Raw genomic sequence first — 12,539 nt, 5'->3', positions numbered from 1 at the left:
ACATGTTTTTAATGCTCAGCAGATGATAACACAAAAATTCAATAAAGAAATCGAACTTGTGTACTTAATTAATCAAAGTCACGGTTAATCTAACTTTGCAAACAATTATTTCAAGCTGATGAAATGATTTCACATACTTTTTTTAATTCTTATTTACAAGCTATTTTTACAAGTCTTAATTAGAAGGATGAATTTTAGAAGAAAGAAAACAATATTAATTACAATGATAAAATACAAATTAAAACAAATTTATTACTGTACTGTATGGCCCATCGGCAGATCGGCCAAGCGGACCAAGGTCAAGCGGCCGCAGGCCGCCCGCTACAGGCGGACTTCACCTTGGACGTTGATGTGACAATCTCTCCAGAGTCTCAGTTCTGAACACACTAAATCGGCTACCTACCGGCCAAACGGGCTAAACACTCCCTTTGTCTTCATTTCCAGTTGAACTTTGTCTCCGCCTCCATGGAGACCCTCACCCATAAGGACGCCCTGAGCAATGATAGAAATAAATCAAGATAATACAAGCCACTAATCAAGTTTAAAAAGCAATTGGCCATAATTAAGAAACATTAATTATAGGCCCACCTCGAAAACTATAAATAGAGGTTAAAGGTAGGTTGGTGAGGATTTTTAATTCACATTTATTACAACAGTTACCATTATTCGCTGACCGGCCATAACTAACTTAATCATCGGAGTCTTTTAGACAGGTACACCGTTCGCCCGCTGGACTGAACGGAGAAGAGAAGAAATTGTATTGAACGGAGGATTTGACGAACTAATTAAGAAGAACGCAGATAAAAAATGATTAAAGGGTAATTTGAGTGTTGACAGTAAATGTTTGATCCCTACGCCTGAAACAATTACAATAAACTAGATTGATCACTTTATTTAATAAAAAAATTAATTAATTAAAAATGTAAAAAAAGGATAAAGAGAACAATAATAATTGATAACGAAAAACGATCCACGCTAATCAGTTATATTAGCAGTATTTATAATCTATACTTACGGTTACGCATTTATGATCGAATTTAATAACTGAAGGCCATTTTTGGGGGACTAAAAATCACGTGAGTTTATTATGATATCTAAAAAGAGACAAAACAAATCTAACATCTACACTTGTGGGCATGGGTAGCTAGTGATAACAAGACCGTGTTTGGTTTGTCTTCAGAAGAAGCAGTCAAATATTTAATAAGCCACTAATGCGCGCTCTTCCTGTTGTTGCTGTTACACCCACCAGTTCAACCCCATCCTCACAAAAATTAAAATAAAATAAAACAAAAAAATAACATAAAAAATGAACACAAACAGAGCCGAAGCCGAACGCTTGCTGGCCATCGGCGAGAAGCTGCTCCAGAGCCGCGACCTAAGCGGCTCCCGCGACTTCGCCATTCTCGCGCAGGAAGCTGAGCCGCTCCTCGACGGCTCCGACCAGATCCTCGCCATCGTCGACGTCCTCGTCGCCGCCGAGAAGCCGATCCACAACAGCCACCTCGATTGGTACGCCATTCTCCAAGTGGATCGCACGTGCCAGGACCTCGATCTCATCAGAAAACAGTACCGCAGACTCGGTCTTCTCCTTCACCCCGACAAGAACCCTTTCTCCCTCGCCGACCACGCTTTCAAGCTTGTCACCGATGCATGGGCCGTTTTGTCCGACCCGGTTCAGAAAACCTTGTACGACCGCGACGTCGCCGGTTCGGTCGAAACCGCGAGTTTCTGGACCGCGTGTCCGTACTGTTACTTTCTCTTCGAGTACCCTGCGGATTGCGAGGGGTGTTGCCTGAGGTGCCAGAACTGCGAGAGGTCGTTCCACGGGCTTTCGATTCCGTCGCTCCCCCGCTCGTGCCGGGCCAGGAGGCCTATTATTGTAACTGGGGGTGCTTGCCCATGGGCTTTGTGTTTGGAACTTTGGGCCCCAATGGGCCTGGGTGTGTGCCCGATAATGGCCCGAAGGCTGTTGCGAATGGGGCTGCTTCGGAATTGGGTTCCCGTTCTGCGCGGAAGCAGGGAAGGCCTCAAAAGGGGGTGTGAGTTTTTTTGGCTTGTGTTTCGCTTAGAACAATTGAAAAGCAGAAACCAATGGAGGTAGCGTTTCGTTTAGTTGTTTTGACCTAAAGTAGTTTTTGTTCGTTATAATTGTTTTCTGGTGGTTCAAGTTATTAATGTAGCTCTCTGATGTCTATATCTCAATCTCAAATTAGATTAACGTTTGTTGCTCCATATCATTTATTTTTTTCAATTGATTGAGCGTTTATGGATTTGGGAAACGTTTTTCTATTGTTTATATAATAATACGCTCAACCTGAAAGATTTTTTTTGGAAGCTCATTTGCGTCCTTTTGTCATCGTCGTTCGGTTGATGCTGCCACGTTATTTTGGTTTTGGAGTTCCGTTTGCTAAGCGTTTTTAGGGGATCAGTTTCGTTGTAATTTCTGCTGTTTGGGATAGTTCTATTGATCTGAGATTGACATTCATTTTAGGTATTGGAAGCAATTTTTTCCACTTGATTTCTTCTGTATTTCAAGTTTTACAAAATTTGAACCTGTTCTACTGATGTTGAACTAGCTTAGGACAAGTTTTGTTGAAATCTATGAAAATCTCAAGCCAATAACTGTAAGTACACAAGAGGCCAAGCAGATTATCCTTACAAATTGGCATTCCTTTCTCTTATGAACCTTGCACTTCAATTTCGGAAGGAAGATTTCTTGTTCAATATTTTTCATCTGTTTCGAATCTGCATTCGTTGGGTGTATCTATACTGCAACCTTGGCGAATGCTCCATGATAGATGATGAATGTGTACAGGCTAAAAGTGAAATCACAATCTACATTATTGTGAGTTCGCCTTTATTTAAAGCTTTTAGCCTCTAAAGTGAGGGATGTAGAAGATAAAACATAGTTGTAACTGTTGATAAGAAAATCAACACTGCAGATTGTTGGATAGTGATATTTGTCGATTTTGTTTTGCAGATATCTCCCCTCTTAATCAGGTGATTATGGGTAATAGTTGGATTAAGATACAGGTGCTCTGTTGTGTAGGTTAACTGATCAAGTTCATGGTTTGATTAGGTAAATGGTTAATCTATTTAGTTTGGCAAATCAAGTTCAAGAATTTATAGCAGTAGCTCTATTTCTCACATTGTTGAATTTTCAGCAGTAGTTGGTGAGATAATCTAGAATTTTATGTCCATTTCTATTGCTCTTGTGGCATGTTACAACAACTGAACAACTGAACAGTGTTTATCCAAGATGTTGAGTGAGACATTGAGTGAAGTTGAAGCAAAGAGGGCGAAAATTGACTCCTAAATATGAGAGAATTATTTATCCAGGAGAGAAACATTTAACCCTAAATATGAGAATTTAACTCCAGTTTTGATTTTCTTTCTTTATTATTTGTATATAAAAATCACCTTATTTTATTCTATTTTCTTTTTCTTGAAGTAATAAAAGGAGCAGCAACTATATTAGTGGATTGGAAACAACCTGGGTTATGTTTAACCTCCAAAATCCAAAATACACAGTTGGTCCTGTAATATATCATCCATTCATTACATTCAAACCAGACATAGGAGGTGAAAATGGTCTGAAGTTAGCCATAATTAACTAAATGTAGGCACTCTGCAGAGAGCTTATGGACTACTTTAGATTCATCTTTGATTTTGTCTAGTTTACTTTATGTTGGATGACACGGTGTGAAAAGGGAAACATGATAATGAAGTTTTTTTAAAAATAAAATAAGCGTCTCTCCAATGTGAGAAGTAAATCTATGTTCATCACGTGTGTGTTTATGCACATTTTACATGTCCTTATAGCAGTTAGGATTGCATCATTAGAATGTGTTAGATTTTCTGGTGGGGAAGACATAAGAGAAATTCATACTGATTAACCGTAAACAAATTTATAAAAGATTATAACATATTAATTGAGTCTCTCCATTATAAAAAAAAGTTTCATTAATAATCAATTAGTAACCAAAAATATTAATCATTTTAATGACTAATTCAGATACTAATTTAATTTACAACATAAAAAATAATTAACTATTAAAATAGTTATTATTAAAAATAAAAAATTATAATTAATTTTTAAATTGATTTTTAAAATTTAACTATTAAGATTTTAATTATCAAATGAAATTAATTATTAAACATCAGTTATTAATTTCTTTTTATTACAAAATAAATTATTTTTAAATTAAAATTTAATTAATCAGTGACTAATTTAATAATTAATTATAATTTTTTATTTATAATAATAATTATTTTAGTAATTAATAAATTATTTTTTAAATTAGTATCTCTAACGATAAATACAAAGATTAATAACTTTTGATCCCTCCTAAAATCAGATATTAATGAAACATTTTTTTACTTTGCTTTTGCAATTAGACGTGTTTTCGTGAAATGGATGACTTACGCTACAAGGATTTATGATACGTGTCAAATAATACTAATAATAAGTTATATGCAAAATTTAACTTGGATTTAAGTATCTGGCAGACAAGAATGATAACATCACCACAAATGAACAAAAGTCTTCTTCCAAATTTATCAACAATGGGAGAAGAGAGGAAGAAAGAAGCAAGACTAAATGTTCGTGAATATTAGAAATAATTATTAAATAAAAATAATAAAATTAAATATTATATAAAAAAATATAAACATAAAACTTGAAATATTGAATCAAAAGTGGTATTATGAATTAGACCTAAAATATAGAAAGTAAAATATCTTTCAAACCAACATATTGAAAGAGGTTAGGATAATAAGTATAGTACCTTCAATTATTAAGGTTAATAAATTTATTTTTTCAAATTTAGAAATTAAAAATCAAATTTTTAATTTTAAGAACTAAACGAGAAAATAATTTGTATTATAAAATTAAAAGCACATTTAAATTTTAATTTAATATTTTAGCTGGTTAGCCATAAAATAATGATATATAGGATGGTGCTTTTCCGACCTAATATTATTAACCCGTCAAGATGCAATTTATTAACATTTACTTAAAATGATTCAATTTAAACCATAATTGAGTACTATATACATCTATGCAAATATTCTTTACATTACAAATTACAATTAATATTAGGTGATTGTTCGGATAACTTTTACTCTTACATAATTTTGATGTCCTTTTTTTAAGCATATATTTGTTTATTTTGATGTCTAAAAAAAATAATTAAGTCGACTATTATCGATATCCACAAAAAATAGTATAACTTACCAATCCCATTTTCAATTTGTATGCTTAATATGACACTCTGAGAACGGGAGAAAAAAACTATCTTTCGCATACTTGACTACACAACAATACTTAGTTTTTACATTATTAACTTTAATTCCTATACATATAACATTTCTTTTATTTATACAGTGAGAAAATGTTAAAAAATAATAATAACAGTGATTACATGAAAAAATAATGAATAATTTATAGTGTAATATGAATGATTTATAGCGTGATGTGTTATTGAAATACGTTTTCAGCTATTTGTATCAAAGATATTTATTTTATTTTTAATTTTAAAATATAATTAAAGGTAGAATAGGAATATACAATGCATGCATTCCAGAAAAAATTTCATTCTATACAGTGATTTTATATATATAATAATTTTTTTTCAATATAAGTGTGTTTTTTTTTTTCGTTTTTACTTTATGTAACAAAATACTTTAATGTGATTAACATTTTACTTTCTGTTAGATCACTATCATATCTACATTTTGTTTTGCAAAATAACAAACACATTTTATTAAAAATATTGGGAGATCAATAAAATTAGTATTATTAAATTGTATTGTGAAATTTAGTTTTTTTTTGTTATGGATATCAACTAATACATCTTTAATTTTAATTAGGTAGGAAAACCTTAATTCTATCACTGCAAAATTCATTGATTATTGTAAGAGATAAGTGATCCAAGCTCCAATTAGTGAAAACATTTTGATCTCAAAGCTAATAATCATCAATACCACATTAATCTTCAAAATCTTTGTAAAATATTTAAACCTTAAAGATAAAAGTAGATACACATTTGAACACAAATTTGATTATTACCGATTAAAACCAGAATTGGATCCTTCAACTGCAGATGAAGATGAATCCAATGAAGCTAAAGGAACACTGTCTTCTGAGTTCATCGGTGCAAAAACGCAGCCTTTAAGTCATCAACTGCGAAACTCTTCTTTATGAACAATGAAGCTTCAGATTTTCACCCAACTAAACCACTCTCAAAAATCCGCTTTCGCCGTGGTTTTCGTCATTCTCTTGCCAGTTTTCTTTCCCGATCTTTTCCAACCACTTGGTCGTGCCTCGCCGTCTATGTTCTCTGTAACTCTAATCTTCAACTTCTTTCAATTCCTTAAATTTTGACATATTAATTGTGACTTTTATGTGGGAAAATTGAAAGAAAGAAACACCGAATTTGATTTGATGAAGAACCAATTTTGATGAACTGACATTGCAGGAATGGATTGCTCCGAGGCCTATGCACGTGGATTTGCTAGATGGTGCTTTGCAACACCAAACTGTGAGTACAAGTACACGTTAATCATAATTATGTTTAAATGCTAAAGATTAGGTTGATTTTGACATGTTTTTTTTGTGTATCTAGCTTTTTCAAGATTAACATTTTTTTTTATTGTTTTCAGTCTGTTGAACTTCAAACTAGTCTCTGGTCTCCCTTGCCCTTCCAAGGATGGAAACCCTGTACCGAGCGTCCGAAACCACCTTGTGAGTTTACATAGTATATTGAATTGATTTTTCTTTTAGACATTGGACATTTATTTATCTTGAAAATGAGGGCTGTATTGTATGTTACTTACTAGTTTTTGGTATTTTACATGTTTCTTTATGCTTATAATCTCTTGCAGCACTACCTGAAAAGTCAAGCGGTTATATACAGGTTTTCCTTGATGGAGGGTTGAACCAGCAGAAGATGGGGGTATGTGAATGATGATATTGTTTTGAAAGGGTATAATTTGATTAAAGAGTTAAAGTGGGGGGAAAAGGATAGTGTTCTATCATGCATTTCACTGGCATTTGCCTAAAATGTCAATTTGACCCTGTCTAACATCAGTCCCCCTTTTCTCTTTAAAAGATATGTGATGCTGTTGCTGTTGCTAAGATTTTGAATGCAACGTTGGTTGTCCCACATTTTGAAGTGAACCCTGTCTGGCAAGATTCAAGGTATATCCAGAGGGTCTGCTATTTTTTCAACCTTTATATGTTTAATTTCAAACTGGAAAGTTTCCGCTTAAGTGAAATTGTTGTGTTTCTGCAGTTCATTTGAAGATATATTTGATTTGGATCACTTTATTGATGCCCTCCGTGATGAAGTGTCCATAGTGGAGGAACCTCCTAGTGACTATTCTTGGAGCACAAGAGAGTACTATGCCACAGGCATAAGAGCTACTAGAATTAAAACTGCACCCCTTCATGCTACTGCTGATTGGTATATAGAAAATGTCTTGCCTGTACTTCGGAGGTGTGTACATAGCTTAAACTCAGATTCTGATGTGATCCTTCTTCCCACTCCCCATCTTCCCCTACTGGACTTGGGTTTTACCACTATAATCATTGCTTTTCCTGGTTTGTTTTTTTTTGTCATTAGATGACTTCTGTTTTCTGTAATTGTGAATTAAAAACTTTTGATACTAGTTATCAGAGGGTTTTTCAAAATGCAATTGATAGGTGCTATTTTTCTGTAGTACGAATCTATGGTGCACTAGAAAGTTTGATAGAATGAGGGATAAAAGGAACAAAATGTTCAGAGAGGGTCTGGAGAATTTGTGAGAATTATATTTATGGAAAATTAAAGGCTGAATGAATGAACTAGTTTTGCAATGCAATCCAGGGAGATTTCATTTATGGGTTTAGAATTAGGGAGGGAGCTGATCGTAACTAATCTACCTAATAGGTACAGTAACAATTTAGCCGACTCAGCACAAGTCTAGTATAACAGACTTTATTAGTTACCATGGTACTTATGCTAATATTCCCCCTCACCTCTATGGAATAGACTATGAGGAGACGTTGTCCTAGTAGCAAAGATGACTATGGTAAGGATTTCTGTTTCCCTAGCCACCCTTTTTGGCTGGGATTTGAAGCATTTTGATGTTAAAAATACTTTACTTAGTAGTTAGTAGGGATCTAGAAGAGGAAATCTACATGAAGATTCCTCAATGATTCAATACTCACGGTGAAAAGAGCAGGTGTGGCTCAGGAAGGCTTTGTATGGTTTCAAACCATCTCCTCGCACATAGTCTGGAAGATTCACCTAGTTTATGACATCCCTAGGATACAATAGAATCAAGGTCGTCATACTCTTTTTATAGAGCACTCCCCTGATGGCAAAGTCACTCTTCTGCTGATATATCTAGATGATATGATCATCCTAGGTGATGATTAGATAGAAGAATGGGATCTGAAGAAGAAGCTGAAAACCTAGTTTGAAATGAAGGAGTTGGAAAAGCTAAAGTACTTCTCTCTCTGGTGAAGATTGCTATTCCAAAAGGGGTATCTTTATCTCCTAAAGGGAGTATATACTTGATCTTCTCAAAGAAATAAGGCAATTTAGATGTAAGACATCTGAAGTACCAACTTGACACAAGATTAGAAGTTAAGAAAGTCCAACAAAAGAAAAGTCACAATACTAGAGATTGGTGGGCAATTTGTTAGTGTGGGAAGCCAATTTATGCATGATCCCAATGAAAGGCACCTGCAGAAAGTTCGATAGAATCCTTCAATATTTGAAGGCAAGTCTAGGAAAAAGGATTTTTTGTTCAAGGAAAGAGGTCACACTGTCCATAAAGGTACTTATAAATACAGATTAAGGTAGGTCAGTTGTAGATAAAAATGTCCACCTCCAAATATTGTATGTTTCTGGAAGCAAATCTTGTATCATGGAGGGATAAGAAGCAAAATGCAGTTTAGGTCTAGTGCTAGTGCAGGATTTTCAGCGGAGACATGATATTTGTGAGCTGTTATGGATGAAGATTATTCTTGATGACGTGAAAGTAAAAGTTAAAGGACTTTTGAGACTGTTTTGTGGAAACAATTCAACTATTACTGTTGTCCATAATCCAATCCAGCATGACAAGACAAAACACATAATGGTTGATAGATGCTTCATCAAAGAAAAATTAGACTGTGGTCTTTAGTCACGAACAACTCATGTTCGTATGGGCCTCCAATTGGTAGACATGTTCACCAAAGGATTCCCTTTAAGAAGTTTAAAGGGGCTTATTGGCAAGTTGGGAACGATTAATATCCATTCCCAACTTGAGAGGGGAGTGTTAAAAATATAATTGATATGTATAGAAAAATTATCTTTTAGATTAGTTTATCTCAATATAAGATAAACCAAAAGATAGTCATTTTATTTTTTATGCCCATTGATGAAAGATAAAAATTTTATTTGTATATATATATGGATAGCATCTTCGAACCCTAAGATTTTTTTTTCCAACTATTTTCATGAGCAGTAAACCTATGTAGCAAGCATGAACCTTCGACTTTCACTGGAGCCATAAACCATTCAATGTCTTCCTATAGATATACTGTTTACATAAATATCTATTTTCAATTGTTGTAGATTTTCTGGTTGATACAGTTATGGAATTGCTGCTATTGCACCATTTTCTCATCGCTTGACATTCAACAACCTGCCATCAGACATACAGCGCCTCCGTTGCAAGGTCAACTTTGAAGCACTGATCTTTGTTCCACATATCAAGGAATTAGGAGATGCCATTATTCATCGTCTGCGCCACACTTCTGTTGTCAACCAAGCTGAAGTGAAAGACTTTCCACTGGAGGAAACTGACATGGTTGGAAAACAGCAAACTGGAAAGTTTGTTGTGTTGCATCTGCGTTTTGACAAAGTACAGTTTTCCTTTTGGTCTGAGTCGTATATTATGAGTCGAAGCTTATGCTTGTAGCTTCCTAAAATTCTAGGTCACTTGTCATTCTAATTCAGTTATTGCATTGAGGACACAATCTTTTATGCTGTGTATAGGTTGATAATTAAATAACAGGTATTAGACTAACTGCTTTATTTTTTGCACTTTTATGTAATATGATTCATTCAAATATCCTTAACACGTAAATATTTTTCCTGTGTTAATGTAATTGTTGTTACACGCATTTGAATAATGAAATGATAGTCCATGCTTCTCTATTATAGTTACCAATAATGCATGCTCATATATTGAAATTGTGTTGACTCTGCTGTGTACAACTTTTAGGGCAATTATGGCTTCAAGGAACTATATATTTATGTTGCCTGTATGTGTGCGACGTGGATGTCTGAGTATGTTTCCTATATTTAAATTATGATTCAACCTTCTGTAGTTGACACTACTAGTTAACATATTTCTATTGAACAAAAGGGGTGATTATGTTATTAAGCCCTTTAAATTAACTGCAAGGAGGTGCATATTTCATCTCGAATTTTCCATGTAACCTTGTACTTCAACAACGAAGTCTTGTCCCAATAGGTGAGGTCACTTGACTCCAATCAACTTGGTTGAAGAGAAAATGAAGAGACATTATTTACCATGAGTTCCTTTGTAACCAATTCTTCCAATGTCCTTGACCACCCTCTCATTCTTCCTTTTCATAGGACTAAGAATGGGAGATTCATAAAAGAATGACTTGGAATCGGTATGGAGTGGGGAAAATCTAAAGGATTGTGGGGTTAGTCGGCTGTTAAGAGAAAATTAGGCTTGATTAGTGCTTGTTTTTTGGGTGTCACGGATCCTGTTATTATTTTTTCTGTGTTCTTGTCCATCTTTGTTTCTGCAATTTCAGAGTGTTATCATTGAGTTCTTGTACCTAAGATCCTATATCTATTGCCTTTGTCATCATTACATATCTTAGTCCTTAACACTTTGATTCCAAATTGCCCATGCAGGATATGGCTGCTCATTCTGCCTGTGATTTTGGTGGAGGTAAAGCTGAGAAGCTTGCTCTAGCAAAGTACCGGCAGGTGCTTTGGCAGGGAAGGGTATTAAACTCTCAATTCACCGATGAAGAGTTGAGAAGTCAGGGACGCTGCCCACTGACTCCTGAAGAAATTGGATTGCTCCTGGCAGCTTTGGGTTTCAATAATAGAACACGGCTTTATCTCGCTTCCCACAAGGTTTGTTAACGACATATGATGGGAAAGGCTTGTGATTACACATAGATTTCATTCTGATATTTTTAATGATGCATAATGATTAACAATCTAATAATACCTTCTGATACTTTCACCGATTGGCACTATTCTTTCAGGTTTATGGTGGAGAAGCTAGGCTAGCAACTTTAAGCAAGTTATTTCCTCTTATGGAAGATAAGAAGAGCCTAGCTTCCACAGAGGAACTGGCCAGAGTTAAAGGAAAGGCATCACTGTTAGCTTCTGTTGATTACTATGTCAGCATGCACAGTGACATCTTCATTTCTGCTTCTCCTGGCAATATGCACAATGCTCTGGTAAAAGAATCATCGTTGAATATTCTATTTCAAACTGCACTGTCATAAATAATTTGTTGCATAACAACTTAGTTTAAAAGAACCTAGCTATATTTGTTCTGTATTGGTGCAAGAGTTGAATTAAATTCCCAAAATGTTTTGCTTCTTTAGGTGGCTCATCGTGCTTATATGAATCTGAAGACTATCAGACCAAGCATGGGATTATTGGGGAATCTATTTCATAATAAAAGCATAAGCTGGCCAGAATTTCAACGAGCAGTTCTTGATGGACACAAGAACAGACAAGGGCAGATAAGATTAAGGAAGGAGAAGCAATCAATTTATACGTATCCTGCTCCTGATTGCATGTGTAGAGAGTAATGTAAACAAGTTTTGGAAGTTATAAATTGATCTTTAGTTTTATTACAATTCTGGTATATTTAGTTTCTGCAAAATTCATTTGTCTCTTTCAAGTCTTAATTGCAGAGATGTTCCAGTAGTTTTCGAATTCGTGCAATTAAGGTATTGTTCTTCTGTTCTTTACCGATGGGAAGTTGGGTCTTTAAATTTCTCAATTTTTTTAAAATTATTTATTATCTATATTTTTTAATTTTGAAACCAGTTAAATGTGAAAACATTTTTGTACTATATTTGAATGTTATAATATAATCAAATTTATTGGTAGTGAAATTGTTTTTTTGAGCTTTATTTTAATGATTTTTATATTCTTTAATAAATTTTCATATTTTAAATTTATATGTTAATTATCTTTTCAATGAAATATCTATTTAAATGATTGTTTTTTTCTGTTAAAGTAATGGTTTTTTCTTGTTTTTTTTTTCTTTTCTAATAAACTTTTTGTGGAACGAGAAATGATGGATGTGTTTTGAAATATAAATTTAGTTGAAATCTTAATTATATAATTTATATAATGATGTCTAATATGGGTTTACTAAAAAAGTTATCATAAAATTATAATGAATATTAATACAATGAAACGATGTTAAATTGCTATTATAACAGTTATTTTATTTGTAATTGTTGTCTTGGTATGTTTTTACTAATTATAATA

At 33.9% G+C, this 12,539-nt stretch overlaps 1 protein-coding gene and 1 pseudogene across 2 annotated transcripts; both read left to right on the top strand.

Moving 5' to 3' along the window:
- The first annotated feature begins 1,055 nt into the window (after window positions 1-1,055).
- LOC114162259 lies at window positions 1,056-3,370 on the top strand (annotated as a pseudogene).
- Window positions 3,371-6,031: 2,661 nt separating this feature from the next.
- Window positions 6,032-11,984, top strand: LOC114195931 (O-fucosyltransferase 31). 2 transcript variants are annotated; one of them, XM_028086378.1, is made up of 10 exons: window positions 6,032-6,343; window positions 6,480-6,542; window positions 6,664-6,745; window positions 6,886-6,956; window positions 7,113-7,201; window positions 7,296-7,499; window positions 9,627-9,897; window positions 10,929-11,156; window positions 11,291-11,488; window positions 11,639-11,984. In XM_028086378.1, the coding sequence occupies exons 1-10, from the start codon at window positions 6,209-6,211 to the stop codon at window positions 11,846-11,848; spliced, it is 1,551 nt and encodes a 516-aa protein (XP_027942179.1). In that variant the 5' UTR covers window positions 6,032-6,208; the 3' UTR covers window positions 11,849-11,984. The 2 variants fall into 2 exon arrangements, with proteins under 2 accessions (XP_027942179.1, XP_027942180.1); XM_028086379.1 differs by having other exon boundaries at window positions 6,062-6,343; window positions 6,918-6,956.
- The last annotated feature ends 555 nt before the right edge of the window (window positions 11,985-12,539 follow it).

The sequence above is a fragment of the Vigna unguiculata genome, chromosome 9 (assembly GCF_004118075.2).
Source record: "Vigna unguiculata cultivar IT97K-499-35 chromosome 9, ASM411807v1, whole genome shotgun sequence".
NCBI lineage: Eukaryota > Viridiplantae > Streptophyta > Magnoliopsida > Fabales > Fabaceae > Vigna > Vigna unguiculata.
This window is presented reverse-complemented; position numbering and strand designations above follow the sequence as displayed.